Below are 14,772 nucleotides of genomic sequence, written 5' to 3'. Positions count from 1 at the left end.
TGTCTCCTAATCCCAACTCCTCTCTCACCCTCTCCCCCAAACCCCTCTCCCTTGGTAATTACAAGTCTATTCTCCATGTCTGTGAGTCTGTTTCTGTTTTGTAGATAGGGCCATTTGTGCCATATTTTATAGTTCACATATAAGTGATATCATATGGTATTTTTCAAAAACAACAACCAAAAAAAAAAAAAAAAACCAAAGAATAAACAGCTACAAACATTGAACCCTCTAGATTTCCTAACTGAAACTACAAAGAATAGAACTCAGTGACTTTTGGTAAGTCAACTATGCTTCAATTAAAGAGAAAAAAAAAAGAACACTCTGACATTAATATGAGTTCTTCCAAGTCCTTATTCTGAAAGATATTTCAGTGGTGGAAGCCTGCTACCTTTGGCTTTTATTTTCATTTATCATCAGAAAATTATTTTGCATACTAAGATTAAAACCTTTAAAACTGACAGATATCAATGTAAGGTACATTTAGGTATATTATATAATATAATATTCTTTACCAGCTGAGCCACAAGGGAAGCCCAAGAATACTGGAGTGGGTAGCCTATCCTTTCTCCAGCGGACCTTCCCGACCCAGGACTTGAACTGGGGTCTCCTACATTGCAGGAGGACTCGTTACCATCTGAGCTATCAGAGAAACCCCTATATTACATAAAATGATATTTTATTATTTCATGAAACAATACATTTATTTAATTGACTTTATGACAATGGCTTTTCCCCCCTTTGAGGTAAATAAGAGAACATTTCTAAAAATTATGCTATACATCAGGGCTAATGAAACAAAGGTTACATTTGATAATGTACACATATACATTTGCTCCTTCAATTTTTATTGAAATCAAATGTCTTTACACTATAATTCAAAAGTTGCAGAATTTCTTAAGCTTGGGTTTAAACAATCATTATTTATAATGTAATTTATATTTTTCATGGCACTGTAAGGGCATATACTGTTATTGAGAAAATATCTGGCCCACAAACTTGAAATGTAGACATTTGTAATTTTGAAATAGCATTGGGTAATATGTGAGTTCATAGGCTGCAAGAAAGATATCAACAATATCAGAGGTAGCAATACTTTATTTTAGAACTTGTAATTCTGAATTTGCATTCAAACTCAACAGCTAAATAAATCATGAAACTAATATTTTGATACTGAAATGTTTCACTTCATAGCTCTTTGTGAACATGACTATGATTGTGGAAATTCAGCCCTACTTTTGCCACTAATTAACTGTGTGATCTCAAGACCCACAAAGTCCCAATCAACTCCATTACTTGTCAGAGGGTGCAGAACTGTGGGCAGAGCAAACCAGGGCAAGGGATTATTTAATCAGGATCCAAAACGGACTTCTTCCAGCTACCTTCATAGTCCACACATCACATATAATCAGCTGACTTAGATGAATTCACCAAGTAGTTTGCTCCTATTTGGGGATGTAAATTTCCTCCTGCATGGAAATTAAGGTGGATGTGGTGAGAGGAGAGTGAGGGGCTAGGAGAGGAAGTGAAATTGATGAGAAGATAAATGTCAAACCTGCTTGTCATCAGAGTTATTGTGAATGACTTTATGGATTCCCCTGGGTGTGAAAAAATAAGTTGCAGTGAGAAGTGTCATTACCAATTATGGCTACAGAAGCTAATAAATATAATCTCCCTGACTTGGGCCATTTCATTCTACCAAATTTAGTGCTAACATACGATGATATAAAAAAAAGAATCAAATGATATTTAGGGGTAAAAATATCTGCTATGAAAAGTATTTGGGGGGTATGTTAGGAGTCAATACATAATTTAGTCAAATGTAAGTTGTATGTCAGTTAAGTTATGAAAATTCAAAGCCCCTTAGTACTCCAGGTACTGGAAAGGTTATATGAGTAAGTAAATATAATTTAGAAGAAAACAAAGAGAAAACTGTTTCCACAAATTTGAATCTCTTTATCAATAAAATAATGATATTCATTTTAATTTTCTTAAATGAAATGAATCATGTAGGATTAAAATTCTGGTCACACTGAATGAGAAGAAAAGAAAAAGAAATACACTAACCAAGAATAAAATATTCATCAAAATCAAGACATCTAAAAATACTACAATTTATTCATTTCATTCCAGTTCATATAACTAAGCTGCAAAATACCAGAAATTATTTATAATATAATTTTGAACAGAGGACAAGCTCTCTATCTCTTTTTCTCTTTTTTAGCAACTCCATATCATAGTATATTTTCTCAGATGAACCACTGAAAGAAGTGCTACCTACCCTGTTATACATCTATAGTTTGATATACTGTGAGGGACTAATTCAAATATATTACTTGCCTGCCATTTTAAAAAATTGGGTTTAACTTTCAAATATGATTATTATCTTCACTCATTCTCTTTAAATAAATTTGGCCTTGTGATTTTGGGGAAGCACTTTATTTTTCAAACTTTAAGAAATACTTTCAAGCAAAATTAGGTGTTTGGAATTTTTAGGAACAGTAAGCTGATTTTTTAAAGTATTTAAAAATTATTTTTCTAGTGAGACAATTATTATTCATGAAGACTCAATTAACCCAGCGTCACATTGTCACTCTCAGAAACATCATTCATTTGTTAATCCACATAAGAATTGTTTATGGAGTATCTGCTGTGTGCCATCTGCTCCAGGATCATCTACTAAACAAACATGAGCGTAAAGAAAGTCATTAGGAATATACCTTCCACATTCTTCTCTGCATCCACATTCTCCTATGTGTTGATTTAAATTTGCCACTGACTATCCCAGGTGGCCCTACTGCTAAAGAACCCGCCTGCCAATGCAAGAGACGTAAAGAGATGTGGGTTCAATCCTGGGTGGGGAAGATCCCCTGGAGGAGGGCATGGCAGCCCACTCCAGTATTCTAGCCTGGAGAACCCCATGGACAGAGGAGCCTGGTGGGCTACAGTTCATAGTGTCTCACAGAGTTGGACATGACTGAAGCGGCTGAGCATTCACACATGACAGTTTCACGCTAATGAGTGTGGTGTGGCTCAGACGGTAAAGAATCTTCCTGTAATGCAGGAGACCTGAGTTTGATCCCTGGGTGGGGAAGATCCCGTGGAGAAGGGGATGGCTACCTACAGCAGTATTCTTGCCTGGAGAATTCCATGGACAGAGGAGCCTGGTGAGCTACAGTTCATGGGGTGAACAAAGACTGAGAGACTCACACTTTCACTTTCAGAGGGACTATATGTCTATATTTGTCCTGATATTCTGGTGTAATTATAAGTAAAATCCCTTTCCACCCTCAAAACGTGTTCCAGATTGTATGGCTAATTATATATTGATCTTTATAATAAATAGGTATGCAACAAATCTAGGAATCATTTGTCTCTGCCAAGTAACTCTCTTTGCCTAGAAAGAAATAGATGTAAAACTGTACATTCAAATTTAACTAGCATATATATTTTGAATGAACCCATATAAGTCTGGGATAGCTTTTTAAGCAACTAGAAGCTATCATAACAATAAATCCAGCATTATCAAATATGTTTCATTAGGCAAATAGAATACTAGTATTAGTAAAGGATGTACATTACCTGCATACTTTGGTAATAGTATTGATCACATTCTCCCTGTTATCTATCACGTTAAGTCCCTTGACATCATCATCAACCATTTCAACATAAAGAAAAATAGCTTGATTTATTGAAAACACTAAGAAATTTTATTATAATAAATTAAGCAGTGTGTAGAACTATCAATAGATATTTTAATCTAGAACAGCCTCCTCACTTAACTATAATGATGAGCAGAAATATATGGTGGATGATAAATATAAACCTCGGGATAGAATGAAGTATGTTACTTGAGGATTCTGCTTGGGCTACTGAGTTTAAAAGCTGTTGACTGAATTTACACTACAGTAAATAGTGAGATATCAAATACTTACTGATGGCATTCAGCAAAAAGAATAATCATGTAAATAGAAACATATTGTACTCTGTAACAGAGCATTTATGAAGCCGGGTCATATGTAGAATCAGCATTTCATTTCCAGCCTTTTCTGTGATCACTCTATTCCAAACAGTAATCAAAGCTCTACCATGTCAACTCTAATTTCCCCATTGCATTTTCACATTACCCAGTCAGTATCCTTTTACTCCTTACATTTCCAGATGATTCCTTGACTCTCCATAAAGATGTTTTGTCTTTTTTTCTTTTTCTTCATTCTCACAGTCTTCCCCCTGCCTCTTTGCAAAATTAGATTCCTCCCAGTATTGTGACCCTCGCTTTCCACATATGGTAGACCTCCCTCTAGTAATTATCCTATCCACTTGTGGCTTGAATACCTATTCCTTTTCCTCTCCATATTTTCAAGACTTCAAACCATATACACACTATGATATATAGTTCAATGCAGTAACACTTATCTAATTTAGGGCTGTCATAAAAAGGGTTTAAACTATATGAAGACAAGCAAGGAAATAATAACAAAATGAAGAATAGAAGTTACTTTTTAGAGGGGAAGGGAGGTATAAAAGGATTGTATCTAGGGTGTCAGGTATGTTTTTATCAGAGGATAGCTAACCTGCTGTTTGTTTGCTCTATGATCATTTATTAAAGCTTACATATAATCAGGATTTCCAAATAAAATATACATATATAAATGGATAGACAAAATACAGCATAAAAGTGTGAAATTTGTATAAAATTATAGATCTGTAGGTGTTTATGCATGTGTGTATATGTATGCACTTACACATCTCCAGATATATTGAACAAGACATACTTATGCTATGTATATTCACATATATGTATGTATATGTACATGTTTGCTGCTAAGTTGCTTCAGTCGTGTCTGACTCTGTGCGACCCCAGAGACGGCAGACCACCAGGCTCCCCCGTCCCTGGGATTCTCCAGGCAAGAACACTGGAGTGGGTTGCCATTTCCTTCTCCAATGCATGAAAGTGAAGAGTGAAAGTGCAGTCGCTTAGTCATGTCCGACTCTTCACGACCCATGGACTGCAGCCCACCAGGCTCCTCCATCCATGGGATTTTCCAGGCAAGAGTACTGGAGTGGGGTGCCATTGCCTTCTCCCATGTACATGTTTTTATATATATATATATATATAAAGATATATTAATATATAGTATATATTATATATTAATGTATAATATATATATTCCCTGATTTTTCAGACAGTAAAGAATTTGCCTGCAATGCAGGAGACCAAAATTTGATTCCTGGGTCAGAAAGATTCGCTGGAGAAGGGAATAGCAACCCACTTCAATATTCTTGCCTGTAGAATCCCATGGACAGAGGAGCCTTGCAAACTACAGTCCATGTGGGTGACAAACAGTCAGAAATAACTGAGTGCCTAAAACTTTCACTTTCATACTTAAATTATAAGCAAAAATATTCCCCATGCTTAATAGTGAGATAAATCTATATGTTACATATATATTTTAATGTTTCCATAAAATATATCCATATTGCTTTGGATATAATTGATTATACATACATATATATGTATGTGCAGATGTACACACACTATATATGTTGTTTATGTATACACATATACATACATTATACATGTATTTTTGTTGTTTTATCTCATGTTATACATATAGTATGTTTTTGTTGTTATCCATCTCAAATTCACATTTAGTTGGTGTCCTGAATTATTTATTAAATCTAGTAATCCTACATTCCATTTGAATATATTTCTCTGATTATCATATTGTGATATTTAAAATAATAGTGAACCTAATAATTGTCATAATAAAATGTAGAATATCAGCTAACCAAGAATAAAACAGTCTGTAGAGATGAAGTAAAAGACCTTGGGCCTAATGACAAAAAGTAAAATGAGATAATTCTGTTTAGTAATGGTTTAATAGCATCCAGCTGAATAATTTGAAGTAATGAAAGAAGGACCAAGGTAAAATACCCAGGATATATTTCTATCAGTTTACCCAGTGGCTACAACATTACTGGTAATAAGAAACTATTCAGTGTATTTGGAAAATTTTCCCTAAGACACACATCTAACAGGTCACTCAGTTCTATATTTTTAAAATACTAAAGTTGAATATGGCAATGGAAACATCATCACCTTTAGTGTGAAAAGTAAGAAACTAGAGCCCAAACTTTTCCACCCACCATTTGTATGACCTAAAGTCACACAGTATTTATTCATGTAATTTTTCCTGAGTCTCAGTTTCTTCATTTTAAAAGTGAGGAAATCCCAGCTCTATTTTGAGCATTAAACAAAAAATATTATGTAAAGAGCATTGTGTAAATGGAAATATTTCTACATTAACTTAAACATAAATATTTCTACATTAACATAAACATATTTTGCAATCTGATAGTTAAATGCAATAATTAATGCCTGATAATATCATTCTGAAGGATAATGGACAAAAGAGATGAACCATGTAAAATATTCCTGCTTTTATTTCTACACAGAATCAAAAAGGGTTAAAAATAGGGACTCCTTCTTCCTGTTTTACAAAAACTTAAAATACCCTGCTTTTAGTCTATGCATCTTTAGATGAATTAATATCTATAGACTGACCCCTACACACAATAATTTTTCCAGTCAGAATTTCATATTGCTTTTCCATCACCTATTCCCCTCAGTGTAAACAATGAGTGGTTAGACTTAAACACAAGTCAGGAATCCTGAAAGCATAGCCTGGCAAATGAGAATATCATGGCGTTCACCAGATCAACTATTTCCTTTGCTTTGTAGGGATAATCATTTTCTACATTCTTCGGGATATTAAAAATTCTTGCAGTGGTATTCAGAGAGTGCAGAGATCACAGTGTAAGCCCAAATGAAACATAGCTGATGAGAATAGTTGGAACTTGCTGATGTTCTTTTCTCTAACTCTTCATCCTTTCTGTTTTTGCTTAGCTATTGTTGTACTTTTCATCACCCTGAGACGCAGCAAAAAAGAGCCGCTGATCATTTCAGAGGAGGACGTGCGAGAAAATGTGGTCACCTACGATGATGAGGGGGGTGGCGAGGAAGACACGGAGGCCTTTGACATCACCGCCCTGAGGAATCCATCTGCTGCTGAGGAGCTCAAGTACCGCCGAGATATCAGACCGGAAGTGAAACTTACCCCCAGGCACCAGACATTGTCCACCCTGGAAAGTATAGATGTTCAGGAATTTATTAAGCAAAGACTAGCGGAAGCCGACCTAGACCCCAGCGTCCCTCCTTATGACTCTCTGCAGACTTACGCCTACGAGGGTCAGAGATCAGAAGCTGGATCCATCAGCTCCCTGGATTCAGCAACTACTCAATCAGACCAGGATTATCAGTACCTTGGAGACTGGGGGCCCGAGTTTAAAAAATTAGCTGAACTCTATGGAGAAATAGAATCTGAAAGAACAACTTAGGGGGTCAATCCTTGCAACCTTCTAGAATTTGCTTACTGAGCAAATGGAGATGTAACCTCACCAATGGCAAGGAAGAAGCTTGGAAACAGTACTTGAAACTGAACAAGCAGAGCACAGCTACTGTAGAAACAAGTGCCCTTTTCATGATTGAAAACTGGGTTATTTAAAGGGAAGAAAGTCAAATTAAAAAAAAAAGAAAAAAAAATCAGAGAAAAAGCTATTGTTCCTTGTGTATATTTTCAATCGCTCAATAAAGTCTGTGTACTGTTTAATGAAGAATACCTGAATTAAGCCAAACAATGATATTTGTTTCAATATTTTGTGGTTTCTTTTCAAAAGCAAAACTAAACAAAAAGTTTCAAATCACTTGTGACTCTGATTTCTAGGGGTGGTACACTGATAATCATGTGGTGGTGAAGGTAATCATGACCTTTTTCCACCTTTTTGGGTGGACTTGAGATCCACAGCCTATTATTGTGACACAACTCATTAGCTTCGTCTTGAAATGACAGGAGGTATTTCCAACCTACCAGGCCACTCTATCATGGACTCGTATGTACCATTTTCCTTTGCCCTCCCCACTTCTTTTCTCCATATGGAATTGATGGAGCATGGGGATTTGCTGCTTGCACTATGATGTATGCAACTTCTGTGCACCAATTGTGCACTGCTCTGAATCATGGAGACTATGGTCTCTGTCCTGCCTGTGCCCCTTTAACAGGAGAACCCCCTTTTTAAGTGGATAGAATGAATGTTTTAAGATGTACTCAGACCATCTGATATGTCAGGGAAAGATTTTATTAATTAAAAAAAAAAAGCAAACTGCAAACCTTATCCTGTACAAAACATTGAGGAACTCTATTCTTTTTTTTTCATTTGTTTTAGGACATTTATATCAACAATTCTGATCATTCTTAAACCTCAAATTGGTTGTCAAAAATTTGATAATTGGTTTATACTTCTGTAATTTGGTTATTTTTAACATGGCAGTCATTAAAAAAAATGTACCTTACATGATAACTATGTAGTCTGATAAGAGTGTTCTCTAATTTACATAAACTTCATAGACTTTTGATTGACTTGCCTTTATTCCTCACAGAGGCTCAGACTTCCCCCTCATCTCACTGTCTGATAGCCTTTTATGTTTGGGACTTACAAAAAATATGTAAGTCTAGTAGCAAAAAATTAGAGGTTCACACTTATTATTCTCAGACATGTCTCCTAATGTCACTGAATTTTAGGGTCCCAAACTAGAAAATAGAGATGGAAAAGACTTTCCTGCTTATCTTACAGTTTATATGAAGATCAGTAAGCATCTATAAAAATGTTTTCCCAATTGCAAAGTAGTTTGTTATGTAAAGGCTCACAGACACTAATTTTCTAATTCCATTGGTTCATAATTACATAGAAACATACTTTGTAAGTGAAATAATACATTATCTTAGGAGAATTTAATGAAACTTTCAACAGTGAAGCAATTGCTAACTGAATATATAAAAGTTTAATTATTTTGATATTTTCCCCAAATAATCTGATCTTTTTTCAGAATTTATTGGTTTTTTTTTTTCCCCTAAATTGCTTAGATGACAATTTGCTGTTGTTGATATTGGTTGTGAAATGAAAATCCATAACATAGTGGGCCTATTCTGCAAAATTGAATATATCTATGTATTTCAGATTAATTGGAATTTTGAAGTCCTCAAATTAAAATTTATTTCAAGGGCAAGTTTTCCTTTGCTCTTTAGGTCATTATAATCAAGAGTCCTCAAAAGTTATAGGACATTTTCTGTCTGATTCTACTCAATTGCAAAATTTTGAATTTTGCCTCTGTTCACAACTGCCCTGTGCTATTATTATTTTTCGGTTTTGAGGTATGGGAAGTAAGTAAATTTAATTTGAGTATTTCTCAATTTATGTTTGAAGCTTGAGGAATAAAATGTAATTTAAGTGTTTTACAACCTTTTAGCTTTCCAGATGCTGCTTGATCATTTTTTAATCTCCTAGTGGTATACATTCCAGTATAAAGTTAAATCAAAAGAGACACTTAGGGGTTTTGGGGAACAACCTCTGGAGATCCATACTGGTTATGTGAATGCTGGACTATACTCACCCTGACACAAGGGTATACCTTTGGAGAACAACTGTGGATACTGGTGTTTGCACTTTGCTATGCAAAGAGGACCAGGGAAACCAGGTTTTGGAAGTCAAGTAGGCCTTTGGATTTATAATTTTGATAAACTATTCACAGATTTTTTTTTTAATATTCATCTGGCAACTTTACAGATAAAGACTTGAAAGATGAGAATGTGTGTATAAGGCAAACTGTACAGACTTAAAAGCCAAGGTCCCCTACATGGTTGTGAGTATTGGAAGTACTCCTCTGATTTTTTGGAAAAACAGCCAGGTTCATCCATTTTTAATCACACATTATAATGATAATGGATTGTTTCTCAACCCCTGATATTAAATCTCCTATAGAGGCAAAATGGAGCTTCTGTCGTATTAAAATAATATGTTCTGATGTTGATTTATTTCAGAATTTTGTTAGGGAAAGCATTCCAAATATTTTTTATATAAATTCTAAAATGAGGCAATTACATAACTATTATAAGTATGGAATGGGTCTCATACTTTTTAATGTGCTACTTTGAGTCTGAAAAACAAGTGTTGTTGTTCAGTTGCTAAGTCGTGTTCAACTCTTTGCCACCCTATGAACTGCAGCACACCAGCCTTCCCTGTCCTTCACTGTCTCCTGGAGTTTGCTCAAATTCATGTCCATTGAGTTGGTGATGCTGATCACCTTATCCTCTACTGCCCTTTTCCCCTTTTGCCTTCAATCTTTTCCAGCACCAGAGGCTTCTTCAATGAGGTGTTGCTTTGAATGAGGTGGCCAAAGTATTTTGAAATGTTCTGCCAGTGAACTGAGTCGTTTAGGACTCAGTTGTGTCTGACTCCTTGTGACCCCATGGACTGCATGCAGCCCTCCAGGCTCCTGTCCATGGAATTCTCCAAGCAAGGATATTGGAGTGGGTAGCCATTCCCTTTTCCAGGGGATCTTCCCAACGAAGGAATTGAACCAAGGTCTCCTGCATTGTAGGTAAATTCTTTACCACCTGAGCCACCACACTCAATACTTTGTTTTAAAAATTTCAACTTATCAGTGTTTAAAGATAATTCTCAAGTAGTTTAGTGAGCAAAGAGTTTGAACATACCTTGAGCCCTCTCTAGGCTCAGATAATCAGCTATAGACTATTTGATTCCTTATGGATTCCACCATGGAATCACTAATGTGTCTCAGCCTTGATTGATATTTATAGATATAGTTAAAATATAAGTTTGAAATCAATTTACTTGTTTCCAATAAAAGAATTTTCTATAGACAGACCTTATACAATGTGGTGGCTGCTAAGTTAGAGAAAATACAACCATTATTATTTTTTATTCAATGTCTTTCTTATTAAAATCTATAAATTCCAAATTACCCTTGTGCAAACATAGGTCTTACAGGATTTACCAAAGACTAATCACTTTAAATTATTTCTATGAAAAATATGTACATATACAGAATCAAAGTGGAAATTGAAGAGAAAACTATCCTAAGATGAAGCTCTATATAAAGTTATGACTTTTCCTTTATCAAGTATAAGAAGGAAAATATTCTGAGAAATGGTCTTGATGTAACCACACAATCACATACACATATCCATCCATATATGTTTTCATGAAGAATACTTAGAGTAAAAGACTACTCAAAATAGTGTCTTAGCTATTGATATGATTTAAATATGATATGCATATAAAATTTAAGTACCCAGCATATGGAAAATTCACCAAGAAGTTAAGGAACATTTGCGGGGGGCTTTTATTTTGTGTCTAGCCTCAGCCTAAGCTTCATCACTGGCCATGATTGAAGCTGATTCACAGAAGTGATTTCACAGAGCAGAAAAAATTATCAAATAATGATAAATCAAAATTTTAGAAATTATGATTTAATGCACACACTGTGGCAATTAAATACAAATAAGTGCTTTGGCTTGGATTCTTAGTGTACTACAGTGTAGAAGTCTGGATCAAAGAAGGGCAATGTACTAAATCATTTTCAGCAATGCTGAAAGTTGCATAAATGATTAGCCATTATTTTATTTGTTCCTGTGGACCTCGATCCATACTTAGGTCCATTTCCCTTTTGGTTTAGCTGAATATACAAATAATACACACAGAAATTCAGGTAGACTTATTCATGTCAGCAAAACATGATTAAATGAGCGTGATTATAGGTACACCGGGCATGCATAAATAACATTATTTTTAAAAAATAACACCTTATTTATTTAAAATAAATAACATTATATATATATAAAGACATCTCAATGAGGAAGTGAATTCATGAGATCCAATACTTTTGGGTTAAGTCTTCATCTGCTTTTTAGTGTGGGCAGTGCTTGATTAGTTATTCAACAAAGTAGAACTCTAAAACTGATCATTCTGGAAAGAGACAAGAGTCCCATTTTTCAAACTCAAATTGTACTTAGCTTCAAGGTATGGTAATATTCAGTTAATATACTTGGCTTTAACTTTCAAGAACAGAACAAATCCCAGAACTGTTCTTGAAAGATATGTGACTCAAATTTAAATTATCTCTCTTTTTTATCCTTTAGGATTAAAGGCAAATTAAATATTATCTGAAGAAAACAAAACCACTTCAGCTTTTATTTTCCACATCATCTGCAGAAGGTAATTTTTTAAAATAAAAGATTAGAAATTATAAACCCAACAGTCAAAAGTAGTTCACCATCATTTGAAGATAAAAGTAGCACAGAAGCCACTTTTTTTTTCAGGTTACAAATGCAGCATTTTGAAATGAAGACGTTGATAGCAACAGTTTTTAACACGTTGAAAGATGTCTTCTGCCCTCGGCTTATACCAATGAGCGATGTAGCGAGGAATTTGTTTTTGCGTTATTTTTGTTTTAATAAGAAATTTAAAAAAATGTTCTTATTTGAGGCATTGATACAAAAAAAAACCCAAAAATTTTATAATATTGAAGTATCATTACATTTATCCACTTTGCTGAGTCTATGGAAATTAAGAATTTTTGCCCTTCAAAATTACGGAGGCATAAAACCAAAATAATTTGTTTTTAAAGTAAAGTGAAAATGAATGGGATAGGAATTCAAAGACTCTTGAAATGATATTCCGTGAGAAAGGCATGCGCCATGTAGAGGTAAAAGTGGATTCTTCATATGGCTTTGTCTTATTACCCAACAATATTACCTTAGGAAATAAATAAGTGGCTATGATAGTTAGTGTCACCCTACTGATCTTATCAAGGCAATTTTTCTTGTGTCAAAATGCATCAAATTCTTATTCTAAAGCATTTATTGCCATTTTCCAGTGCCACTTCAAGTGTCTTAGTTTCAAGCTGGAATTCATATAATCTAACATTGTGATTTATTGAGTAAGCTCTTCTAAGCATGCATTATATGTAAGATACTATTTCAGGCACTGTGAAAGAGGTAAAGTGTTTTGGTGACAGGTGTTATCAATGAAATAAAAGTCTTGCTTGAGAGTTAAGAGTTACACATAAAAAGCTATAAATAAATATAAAGCAAAAAGTGGCAAAAGTTCTGAAATAGACTCATATATATGCTAAGAAAGGTTGAGCAGTCACATAAAATCTGTGTCAGTGGTGTACAAGCTTGAGGTTTTCTACAGGACATGGAGAATGATACAAGTGCAGAGTGAGCCACTTAAATGATTGTCCAAAGCTATATCATTTTGTGTGGAATACAGTACTCATGCAGGGCATCAGAGATAAGATATTAGGAAAAGTTAGATTTAGGTTTAAGATGATCCAATGTCATTTATGCTTTAATCAATGTCAATGAGTTTTGTTTTGTTTTCCTAAAGAGAAAAATTACTGTGGCCAGACATCTCTTTTAAAAAACTCAATCCTTCATTAATGTCTACCATTCAGTGGTGGTTTAGTTGTTGGTTTTCATTGCTAAGTTGTGTCCAACTCTTGTGACCCCATGGATTGTAGCCCTCGAGGTTCCTCTGTCCATGGAATTTTCCAGGCAAGAATACTGGAATGTGTAGTCATTTCCTTCTCCAGGTGATCTTCCCATCTCAGGGACTGAACCCATGTCTCCTGATTGTAGGCAGATTCTTATAAAGGTATCTTAAAGAGATACCAAAGAATATTAGACTAGTTTTCTGAGCCACCAGAGATGACCATTAGACTATTGTAATTGTTTCCAAAATATTTTAAAAATATATCTTAAGAAGGTTAAAATTCAGGGTTTAATTGTTGGAGTCATTTAATTTTATAAATTCATTCATCGTAATAAAGATAAGTTTGAAAAAGGGCAAAGGAGATACTTTTAAGAGCAATATTGTTTTTTCTTAATTGGATAAATGTGTCCAAACTCTATAATTATTTTTTAGATATAAAAATATTTTAATATCTGAAAACCAAAGACCAAATTGATGCCTTAATAAAATTGCATGAGTTACTTTTAATACTTAACACAAAAGATGTCATGTAATTTAGTGTTTCATTATATTAAAAGATTTGCATTTGGATTTGTTTCCAAAAAGTGATCATGATAATAAGCATGAAGATGCAATGATAAAGGTAGATTTCTTAGAAATTCCCACTTTTAAATCTTGTTTCCCACTTTTTTTCTTTCACATATACTTGCTTTTTGAAAACAACCCTTGCTATATTTGAGCAATTTCTATATCTCATGTATTTTTCAGAATGAATTCAAGAGTTTTTCAGAAATAGAAGGCAGTTATCATGTTGTTTTCAAGGTTTAGATTTTCATCACATTTTCTCTCCCTCTGTCACTAATCATGCTCTTCCTCACCAAAAAGTAATAAAAGAAAATTGCATTCAGAAAAATAGTCTGTGACAGTCACTTTCCTGTGAGCCTGAGGTTCCCTTCTAAGATGTGGTTTGGATTTTTAGCTCTTATAGCCAGTACTGTGTATTTCCAATCTTCTGAACGTCATCCTGTCTTCATTCTTTCAAAGATAGCTGGAGAGAAAGTCATCATTTTTTGTTCATAGGAATGTGTCTCAAATATTTCAAATGGCTTGGATGATCCATTTCATAAGCCATTGAAATCAAAAATGAAATTGAAATAGTGCTTTCTCCTTTAAAAATATTTTTGATGTCATGTTTTAAAAGTTTAAAGTATATATATATTTTTAAATTCAGTGTAATTTTATGGATACCTTTTCCATCACTTTGAAGAAATTTTAGAAAATTGTTTTTTTCAGAAAAACTAACACTATGAATAAGGCTTCCAAATTTCATCACCTAAATGGTGTTTTTCTCTTCAGTTGCACATAATTTTGCATTGATTC

At 34.2% G+C, this 14,772-nt stretch overlaps 1 protein-coding gene across 3 annotated transcripts in view; it reads left to right on the top strand.

Annotated features, from left to right (window-relative positions):
* CDH18 (cadherin 18) overlaps positions 1-7,764 on the top strand; it is a 602,757-nt gene extending 594,993 nt beyond the window's left edge. For all 3 annotated transcript variants that reach the window (XM_040262487.1, XM_040262489.1, XM_040262488.1), the window contains exon 12: positions 6,908-7,764. In XM_040262487.1, the coding sequence (XP_040118421.1) occupies positions 6,908-7,398 (491 nt within the window). In that variant the 3' untranslated portion in view covers positions 7,399-7,764. The remainder of the gene's footprint in view (positions 1-6,907) is intronic.
* The last annotated feature ends 7,008 nt before the right edge of the window (positions 7,765-14,772 follow it).

Source organism: Oryx dammah, unplaced genomic scaffold (assembly GCF_014754425.2).
Source record: "Oryx dammah isolate SB20612 unplaced genomic scaffold, SCBI_Odam_1.1 HiC_scaffold_20, whole genome shotgun sequence".
NCBI lineage: Eukaryota > Metazoa > Chordata > Mammalia > Artiodactyla > Bovidae > Oryx > Oryx dammah.
The sequence above is the reverse complement of the archived record's forward strand: the minus strand, read 5'-3'. Positions and strand labels throughout refer to the sequence as shown.